Below are 10,797 nucleotides of genomic sequence, written 5' to 3'. Positions count from 1 at the left end.
CTCTCTCCTCAGGGGCGGTGCTGTAATCTGAGCGCTCTCAGGAACGCTCTCGGTACTCCCGTCTGTCAGTGGATTCCTCTTTCTCTGGCTGGCACCGTGTGCTAGCGTTCGTCTACAATTTAATTAAACAGACCTCTGAAAATGTGTGTTAACATTCCTGTGGATAATTTAAAAAAAGCTTATTTTAATGTGTCAGGGCAAAAACTATTTTTCTATTATCATGAACTTGTTAAGAGGTATTTTTCTATGTTTATCTGCAGGAAGAGATTGTAATAAGGGGATGTTCACTTTGCCAACTGCGCTAACGTTGTTTTGTTTCTCCCTAAATGTTACTTGACAGTGTTCAGACTGAATATGATTCCACAGAGCAAAAAGTGACCATTTTCAGTTCTTTGTTATTTTTCTCGAGCCTGTTTTGTCGTCTCTGTACGTTCAGTAAAGTGAAGTTCTTCAGCTTTGGGAAAATCCAAATTGTTTGTGTGCTGTTTGCATAGTGTAGCAAGCATGCATTGATTAAAGGCCTTTTAACGTTAAGGGTGGCTTTGTTTTAGTAAAATGTATTTTTGATGTACTTTTTTTAGCCATTTATGTGACTTCGGACAAACTGCACTTCATTTTTTGTTTGCAACTGTTCTGACACAAGGAGGTTTTATGAAACTACAGCAATGATTTTATATCTTTCCCAACAATAACATTTTTGGGGGCAAATGCCATTTATCCCACAAGGCCTCATAGAAACTGATTTGCACCGCGTTAAATGGGTGAAGTTACTTCTTCTGGTTACCTTCTGCATCTCGTTATGCGATCGCCCTTCACATTCAGTCTGAACACACCTTTGAGAATTCATGTGTTGGTTTTCTCTGGACGGATAAAATGCTGGTTTTGTAATTTGTTGCTCTTTTGACTAAAATGGCCGAAATCCATAAGACAGAAATGTAAAATTGTCAACAATTATTCCCACCTTTGTTTCTAATGTGCTTTAATACAGCTGGATTTCTGCGACAGAAATAATTAAAAGTGACGCCTCTTCAGGGACCAAAGCCTGTAAAAAAAAAGAAAAAAAAGTAAAAAGGCTGTTTTATTGCTTTCCAATGTTTCCCCTTTGCTCAGGTCAATGGTGGTTATATGAAACCAAAATATAAAGACGATATTAAAGTGTTTGACCATTGCTGCTGTTTCACTTTGTGTCCTGCTGGCAGATGAAGAGTTTGATTCCAAAAGATTGTCCAAAGCTGTCATGTACAACTGTGCTAATTCATACAGATGAAGCCCCGTTAAATAGTGTTTCAAAAGGGTGTAAAACTAATGCATTTCTTTAAACGTATTAATTTGAGTTATATGTACAGAATATGCCCAGTGCAAATACATTATCCATTTTAGTAAAAGACAAAAGAAAAGAAACTTGAAAATTGGCTGAAATGCTTTTCCGCTAATGTCATTAATTGTCTTTTTTAATCTTTTCCTCTTTTATTTATTTAAAAAACATGACTTTTGGAGTGGGTCTCTTCAGACGTTTGTGCTACAGGCGCGTCAAACTCAACTGAGCTTTAGGAAATGAAACCCAAAACAAAAGCTCTGAAAACAAACCGACAGAAACTGGTGAACTGTGGCCAAATGAGATGTGTTGACTGTTATTATGTGTGATGTAAAAGTGAGCAATAAAAGCCTGAGTCAAGCTTTCATCTGTCTTGTGAGTTTTGCTTATTGGCTAAATGTTATTTCTGCAGGTATATATGGTGGTGATGCTAAGGGGCACTGATGGAAAAACTGTGCTTTGATGTTATGTAGATAAATATAAGACAGGTTCATTGTGGATGTATAGAAATGACATTTTTGATTTTTAAAAACATTTTGCTAAAGCATGTTTTGGTAAACACAAATTCACAAATAACTTTAAAGTACAAAAAACATTAAGCGTATATTTGAAACAACCTTCTTTTGTTAATAACTATTTTTTTGCTGTTTTTGCTGCAAATTAATTGGTGGAGAATCTAAAATGTATACATTTGTATTGGTGGATTTTTTAGACAGCTTGTCACATCTGCAGCGGTCAAAAGATGCTTGTTTCTCAAGTGAAAATGTATTTGTATCCGAGTTAATAGTTTTTTTACTGCTATATTAATGTTTTGAACTTTAGATTTAGCTTCTTTAATGAATGAATAATAGAATTTCTTGATACTAAACCAGAATTGTCTCAATATAAATTTGCAGATGACATTTCTGTGGATAAATACTTTGGAACAAAACATTTATTTTACATAACAAACTTTATCTTAGTCATGTGTTCCTTACGGATTGTATTAATCCATGTATGACTTTGTTCTTGCTGTTATTTAAAAAATTCTCCTGCTGTTACTGCAAATGCAAAATGATTGGAACATAATCCTTTGGTAATGTCTTCTCGTGCTTTTGAGAATATACGTCATTGTGTCGTTATATTAATGTCGGACCAATGTGCACAGTCAGACAATTTACAAACAGAAAAACGTCGACAGACTGGCTGTAACCTCTGTCAGGACTCTTCAGAACGGTCTGCAGCCGCATAGTTGGAAATATAAATGAATCTTTATTGCATAGTTTGCATATCTGTTTTGCTCTCAGAGTGAACTGACAGCCAATCAAGGTTATAGAAGTTAGCTGATGCAACTTTAAAGGATCAAAGACACTGAGAGAACTTAACAGGCCAACTTTTCCCAAACACAAAATCACAAAAAGTAACACTGGGTGAGGGGGGGGGGGGGAAATGAGACAAATAAGGCGTTTGTGTTTTTTTTAAACAAATTATTTAAATTGTTCAACTTATGACATAAGACGTAAAAGTAAGATACAGGTATTAAAGCGTGCCGGCAACATCAACAAGCTACAAACGGCCGTTTCATTTTGTTGAGTAAAAAGCATCATCAACCATTTCTCTCGTTTTGTCGGTCCTGTCGTTTAATTATCGTACATGCAAGCGTTAAAACAGTCAGTACTTTAGAAGGGAGAAGTCCAGGTTGATGACAGGAAATGCAGCTTGCTATTTTTTCCGTCAGATTAAAAGGACATGTGCTTCGTTGGGGTTTTGGGGGGCGGAGCTCTAAAAGCGGGTAGCAGTGTGATTGGCCAACCCGTTGCTAGGCAGAGCTTTGGCGAGGCTGAAGCTACGTAGCCCGTTAGCCGGTCGTTCTCCTGGATAGAAAGACAAAAGCAGGAGCTCCTGGGTCGGCAGCAGGGTTTTCGGGCTTTACAGGGTTAAGTGAGGCGTTGACATGGCAACGAGACCAACTGTCTCTTTTTTTCGACGTTGCGTCCGACCGTCCTCTCCGGTCTCACATGGACTCAAACTCGTCGATGCGCTGCTTGGTGTTGCCCTGGCGGATCTGGCGCAGGGTTTTGTACTTGTCTCTGCCCGCCCGGACATTCTCGGCGTGCAGCATGTCGTTCTGGGTTTTCTTGGTGTCGTCTCGGGCTTCGGCCAACTCTGAACTCAACGCCTGGACAGAAGAGAGAGACAGAGAGACGGGTGATGAGATACAATACCTTACAAATATTACATTACATACATTACATTAGAGTCATTTAGCAGACGCTTTTCTCCAAAGCGACTTACAGTCAGTAGTATGTTACATATCATTCACCCATTCACACACTGATGACAGGCTACCATCAAGGTGCCACCATCAGACTCTAACTAACATTCATCATCCAGTCCACACCGATGGCAAGCCTTCAGGAGCAACTTGGGGTTAAGTGTCTTGCCCAAGGACACATCGACTGCCGAAGCCGGGTATCGAACCACCGACCCTCTGATTGGAGAACTACCTTGCTCTCCACTACGCCACAGCCGCCCAAATGCATCTTCCTCCAGAGTTTGGGGGTTGGTTTTTAGATGAAGGCTGTCTTAGATGTCACGTTTAAAATGACAAAAACCACTGTCATTTAGCTATCGTGGTGCATTTAGCTAATCAGTATATTTTGTAACCATGTAGAACATCTAAAAAAATAATAATAATGTAATTTTTATTAACCATATCTACAAGGATTCCCCTTCTCCTTACTTATTGAAAATGCCAAATCCTTGTTCCAATTTTTGCAAACTATGGAGAATTATTTGTGATGCGTTTTCATCTGTATTTTCTAGCAGAAAGTTGATGAACTGTATAATTATTAGTCTCCGCCTGATTAGTTTAAGCAAGTAATGTGCATTCATTCAAGGGAACAAACTGCTGTGATCATAAAACATTTTCGGGGCTTAAAGAGACAGGCGCTAAAACGGAGCGTTGCAGAGAGAAGGTGAATACAGGTATACTCAGAAAGTAAGTATGGATTAAAAACAATATGTTTTTTTAATGTAAAGCATGTAAACATGTTCTAGTAGAACACTAAAATACAACTATGAAGCTGAAAATGAGTTTCATATGTCCCCTTTAAGTCTTTGCTCCTGAAGTACTAGTTGCGTCTGCTAGGTGCAGCTGTTGCTGTGACCACTTCAGGACGGCAGCACACCATCTATTTTGTTCTGATAGATTTCTGTAACAACAAAGGGACCTAGATTAATATTAAAGAGTTGTGACCCAAATTGTTTTGCAGCACTTTTCTGTTTTTGTTCAGGAAATCCAAACACCTGCAGTTTGCTCAAGAAGGAGTGACTCTGATGGAAGGTTTCTAACAATCCGTTTAACTTCAGACTGACAGACTCAATGACTTGTACCTAAAACACTTAAGGGCACTTGAACATGAATCATGTTTTCTTTGGAGCAGGTGTTTTAGTGTCTGCCAGTTTGTCTCATTTTTTAAGCCTCTGAACACCAACACAGGTGTTTCTGTCTGATCGCACCGGATCTCAGGACTGTGTGGGCGTGTGCAGACTAATTGATCTTCAACCTGAGCAGAGATCTAATCAGGCAGAATAACTGAAAACACCTGACACCTGCACTAAACCCCTGAAATGCATTTAAAGTGGCTCTGTATATGTGTTTTAATCCTCCACTTTTAGCCAGGATGTATCTTTCTTTGTCTTTGTAAAGATGATGTGTTAAAGCTCTATTCAGTAAAAATGATCAGTAGGCGAAGGTAAATTAATCAAATGTAATTATGTAAGAGAAACTAAAATAAAGTATTTTTTCTAAGGAGATTTCATAGTAATATAAAATAATAATTAGAGAAGGAATTATGACCTGTTTAATTTCATAACACTAGCTCTAAGCATCTTATAATATATAATTTAAACTACAAATTAAAATAATTGTTTTTAATCAAAGAACATTTTCAAATAGGAATACAATCATTTATTTTCTGATCATTTCAATTGTGTGTTTTTATGCAAATAACCACTTTAGATGACTATAACAAGGTAAAAGGATAACAATTAGAATTTCCTACAGTTCACACTGATGGTTGAAATAAATATTTCCCTATTAACCCTAACCCAATGAATAGACTTAATTAAGAAACACATGCTAAAGCCTATTTTAGTATTCTACTGTGTGAAGTAAATACAAATATACAAAGTAATTATTTTATTTAAATAAGAACTTAAATGCAAAATGAAGATAACAGCTTCAAGTAAAATTATAGAGAAAACAGAATAAAAATGAGCATATGCGCACCGTTAGTTAATTGTATTGAACTGAGTGGGAATTTAAAGTGTGATGCAAAAACAAAACATCAATCTTAAAATGATATTCCCTCATATCAAACAACATTTGAGTTGTTTGTGCTTGTTAGTATCAATTCAGACGACGTAATTGAGTTCATCACGATACAATTCCATGGAAAGACGATAAATGATCACATTGTATTATTGCCCAGCCCTAATCAATGATGTTAAAGATGTATTTCCTGTCTTCCCACTGTGGCACTGCTGCTCTACCTGTAGCTGTTTCTTGACACGTTCATTCTTCTGCGCCTCCGTGATGCGCTCCTCTTCACTGCGTTGGCTGCTGACGCCGTCGCTGAGGAGCTCGGCGCTCGCCTCGGCGTTCGTTTCGTCCTCCTCGTCGTGTTCCGGCGCCGGCGGAGACGTCATGGCCGTCTTCAGCTCCTCCCGGGTCTTCTCAAGGTCGTCTTGTGCAGACAAAGCCTGTAAAGAACATACATGCATACTTTTAGAGAGAAACAAACACTTACGGGTCGAAAATTGCTTCCACCTGTCTCGATATGCATACGATGTTATATTCTATCTTTCAGATTTTTATTTGTTTAATGATACCTGATAAAGTTATAATTATTTTTCACAAAATGTGTCTTGTATAATCAGTCTGGAACTGTTTCCTATACATACAAAATAAAACATACTACAAGGCACTCAATATGCGACATTTGTTTTCTGAGTCTCCACCAGTTTGTGATTCTACTAAGTCTAATGACTTTCTTCACAATGACTCAGACGACTTTGTTTGGCAAACGTTATGTGACATGTCTAACTTGCATGATTGCATGTTTAATGACAGCCAACCTTTAATTTATAGCTTTTCATGACAGAAAAGTCCCATAAAAAGTGACAGCAGCAATTAGGCTGCAGCAATTATTTATACTGTAAAAACTCATTTTGACATGGGTGTGTGTAGACAAACACTCACTCCATAAAGGTGCCTGAAACTCATTTGCCTATTAAATTCAATATTTACTTAATATTAAACATTATGTACTTTATTATTTGTAATTCTGCTTCTCCGTGTTTTCATTCTACTAGTATGTGAAATGAGAGGATGAGAAGTTGAGACATGTCGTATCTGAAAAAAAAAGTATTCCGAAACAAAAACTTTTTTATTATAGGCTTTATGAATATAATTCAATTGAGCACCAGTAGAGTTTACAAAACACAGCCAAAGATCACAGGACGATAGACTTGAGTACTCATCTACTGCAGTCGGGACCATTCAAACGGATTAAGCTACGACTAAACTAATCTTAGATAAAACAATTTATCTAAACATAGACTTCCAAACAATTTTTGCAACCCGAGGAGTCGCCCCCTGCTGGTCAGTAGAGAGAATTCAAGTTGTAAGACACTTCAGGCAACATTTGCTGCTCCGTCACCATGTTTATTACTAAACGAAGCTTCAGTATCGCTGATACCGTCTCAAGTCGTTAACTTAATGGTGCACTCGTAGAGGTCTTGGTTCTTCCAGTCTGAAGCTAAAGTCAACAACACAACGCCACTGATACGATGGCGTGCACGTTATTAACCGTGATGTGGAGCCAGCCCTCACCCTGCCCAGAGGGATTCTGGGTTGCAATTAAAGCTTTGACATTTACAAATTAGCAGGTGTTGCAAGGGAACAATCATCTAGTTCACATGTGAAACACAGACACTCACGACTCTTTGAGACAGTACATTAGGCTCGTTTCAAATGAGCCAGTCGATCACCGGCGTTCGACGCACAATGCATGCTGGTTAGTTTTGTGTCCGACTTGCTGTGATCGTCACGAGATTGAGGCGGCCGGAGTTTTTAGAGCCAGGAGCAGCAGTTGCTCTCCACGGACTGCAAGACCGCAGGGCATGATGGGAAACGCCTGGATGTCACCTGATTTGCTCGTAGTTCTGACAACAAACACCACGTTTGGTAGAATCCTATTATTCTTTGTTATTGTAATACTTAACGCTAGATTGTTGGCTTTAAGTCTCATGTTGTGCAATGAAGCTTTGATTTAGAAATATATCTTGTGTGGTTGATAATAATATTAGTAAAGGTTATTTATATAGCACATGGTGCTTTAAAAGGCGAAAGAATAAAGGATAGAATACAATGCAAAAACATTTCCCAAAGCTTTCTGCAAACTTAACGTGGCCTACAAAACGGATCTAACAGGATGTTACTGTTTCTGTGACCTCTGTGTATTCTTTGCTTCCCATCCTCATCCTGGTCAAGTTGACGGTTTTGATGGGACTTTTTCTCTTTGTGCTAACTGGATGCCACATTCTGAGATTTCTACCCAGATTCTTTAGTTACGATTATAATTTCTAGATTTTGTATTAAAAAATAAAAGCAGAGAATATTGAGCCCAAACACATGAAGGCATCTCAAACACAAACACACATATATGAAACAGGTTACGTTACTTTGTGTTGCCACTCTGTCGCTTCGTCTTCTTTTTTCCTCTTGGCCTCCTCCAGCAGAGTGATTTTGGCAGTGAACTCCGCTAACTCAGCAGCCTGTTCGGAAATAAAAACACATGGCGGTAAAAAGTTACCAAACTGAACTCAGCGTGGTTTCCAAAACCCACAATTTACCATAATATGAAACAGCCAAAGTCAGCAACTTCTCATGTTCGTGAAACCGGTAGTTTTGCTTGATATATGATTACTTTTTTAATTTTTTATGATTTGAACAGACCATATCAGGAATCCTCGAACCATTCAAATATAAACACATTTTATTAAAAAAATAAATAAATAAATGTATAACTCGAAAGGTGAAATCAGTAAAGTGCAGATCTCCTCCAGGTGTGCCTCCAACAATCACTGCTGTAATGTTTGACTGAATGAACACAATCGTCTGGAGTATAAGTATCAGACATGTTTTTTACTCCCACGTCTCACTTAACAAAAACGCTCTAATAGTTATCTATACAGATGTCTATTTCTTTTTCAAAAAGATGTGTATAAACATGAGGTTGATACCCAATAAACCCAATCGCCAAAATACAGGGTTTATCACAGCCAGAACTGTAAAAACTGTCTTTTTTTGTCAGATTTATTTTTCTGACAGTCCTTGAAAACATCATGTGTGACGAAAGCTTCAGGCCGGATTGTGCTTTTTCCAAAGAGCAGCAGGACTTAAATATTGCAGATAAAATCAACTTCCAAGATCTGCTTTGGGGTTCAGAGGATTAAAGAGCAGAGAGTGAAGAAGTCAGCAGGCAGTCCATGGTAGTATAAAACAGCTAATAAAGCCCACCCAAAATATTCTGCAGTTTGCTAAAGTGGAATGCGAGTTTAGCCGTGGACAGACAAGGAGGTGCACAGTCACTCACAGACATACGCAAGTGATAGCACGAGATTATGGGAGGTAGAAGCGGAATAAATACATGTATGTAATTAAAGGGAAAGCTGGATTTAATTGATGGATCTTGCAGTAATTCTTGAGTTCAAGTAGTTTCATTTTTCACCTGAACAAAAAGAACTACAAGCTGCAGGAGAACATGCTGCAGTGTGTGATGGTGTGTGAGTGTAGCTACCAGTTGCTCCTGGTTCTTCATCTGGTCGGCGGCCTGCTGAGCCAGCGTCGCCTTGGCCTCCTCCGCCGCCTGCCTCTCCCTCTCCAGACGCTCCGCCTCCTCCTTCGCCCGCTTCCTCTCCTGCTCCAGCTCCAACGCCCTGCGGGTCTGCTCCTCCAGCTCTGTACGCACACACACACACACACACACACACACACACACACACACACACACACACACACACACACACACACACACACACACACACACACACGATGATATGTGAGTTATGGATAATGCATTGCAAACTTATTGTCTTTGTGTGATCAGACGCACATCAAACGTATAATCATCTAAACACACGCTTTGGATTTATCAGCTTCATCATGTGCTTCATACGTACATACTGACCTCTAGTGGCAGACTGGTGTAATGACAGTTACACTCTTTTTAAAGAATGCACATCACAGCGTTCACTCCGTCACACTCTGCGCTGTACCTTTCTGAGCTCTCTGCGTCTGCATCTCGATCTGCCTCAGTCTCTCCATCAGCTCGTCCTTCTCCCTCTCTATCCTCTCCTTCTCTTTCTCCGCATGCTCGCGCTTCTTCTTCTCGTTCTCCAGCTGCGCTCTGTTGAAATAATCACATTATGACACACCCAGCCTCTGATTTATTCATTTGTTTGATAATTCATAGGATGTTTGTATTGAGTCTGGTCTTATCAAGACTTTTTTCTTGTGTTGTCTGGTTTCTCACAGTAGTTGTGTAGGAAAATATTTGATTTGTGACATAATTTCAGGTAGTTTATGGACCCTTTTCACTGACATCTTCACATGACAAAAAGTGATAATCCATGGATCTGTTTTTCGTTGTGTTCAACAAGCTTTGGTTTGGGTAAACTGCTTTCTTTGTCATGTTCAAATATGTTTTTGTACAACACAACATAATATCTAGATAAAAAAAGCACTATATTACTTATGTTCACTTCTTGTTAGCAGCAGTAGAACGAGCTCTGCTGTGTTTGTTTTCTATTAAAAACAGATTAACATGATTCCTTCAATGCAGCGCTGCCATCAATGTGCTGACGGTAGACTAAACTGTTCAGTCTGTGTATTTCACAACATGCATTAAAGAATTTCATTTAATTTGAGAAAATTCTTGAAACCAGTTAATTTGCATTTGAGGCACTTTTAACTCTTTCCTTTGTTTTAAAAAAAAACAGACAAGAAAAGAAGTTTACTTTTTTCAGTGTCGTGGTTATAAAGTACACATGCATACTTTCTTCCCCTCATTATTCTTAAGTGTTGTTTTCAGTGGCTGTCTGTCTTTATTGTTTGCATTATAATGTTTTATTATGTATATTATCCTTTTAAAGCCTAACCAGGAGAAATGACTGCACATTAGCTACAGCTAGAAGTTTGAATTAAACAATGCCTAGATGTCATTGTCAAATAAATATAAATAAAAATGTGTATTTGTTTTTGTGTCAGCACATTAACACAAGAGTGTGTTTGTGCAATTGTTAGGAGTTAATAAAAAAACACATTTGATTACTGTAAAAACAAGACAAATCATAATTTGCTGTGGGAATAATTTAAAGACAGTTCTTCCAGATGAATTTAAGGTCCAGCAGCGTGACCGTTACCTCTCCATCTG

The 10,797-nt window shown here is 38.4% G+C and overlaps 1 protein-coding gene across 1 annotated transcript in view; it reads right to left on the bottom strand.

Annotated features, from left to right (window-relative positions):
* Positions 1-2,554: 2,554 nt before the first annotated feature.
* Positions 2,555-10,797, bottom strand: part of LOC129104215 (radixin) — a 36,426-nt gene continuing 28,183 nt past the window's right edge. The window contains exons 10-15 of the mRNA XM_054614792.1: positions 10,787-10,797; positions 9,641-9,771; positions 9,163-9,323; positions 8,045-8,137; positions 5,852-6,061; positions 2,555-3,473 (exon numbers count right to left, since the gene is read on the bottom strand). The exon at positions 10,787-10,797 is cut by the window's right edge and continues 153 nt beyond it. Coding sequence (XP_054470767.1) covers positions 3,309-3,473; positions 5,852-6,061; positions 8,045-8,137; positions 9,163-9,323; positions 9,641-9,771; positions 10,787-10,797 — 771 coding nt within the window. The 3' untranslated portion in view covers positions 2,555-3,308. The remainder of the gene's footprint in view (positions 3,474-5,851; positions 6,062-8,044; positions 8,138-9,162; positions 9,324-9,640; positions 9,772-10,786) is intronic.

This window comes from Anoplopoma fimbria, chromosome 16, assembly GCF_027596085.1.
Source record: "Anoplopoma fimbria isolate UVic2021 breed Golden Eagle Sablefish chromosome 16, Afim_UVic_2022, whole genome shotgun sequence".
Taxonomy (NCBI): Eukaryota; Metazoa; Chordata; class Actinopteri; order Perciformes; family Anoplopomatidae; genus Anoplopoma; species Anoplopoma fimbria.
This window is presented reverse-complemented; position numbering and strand designations above follow the sequence as displayed.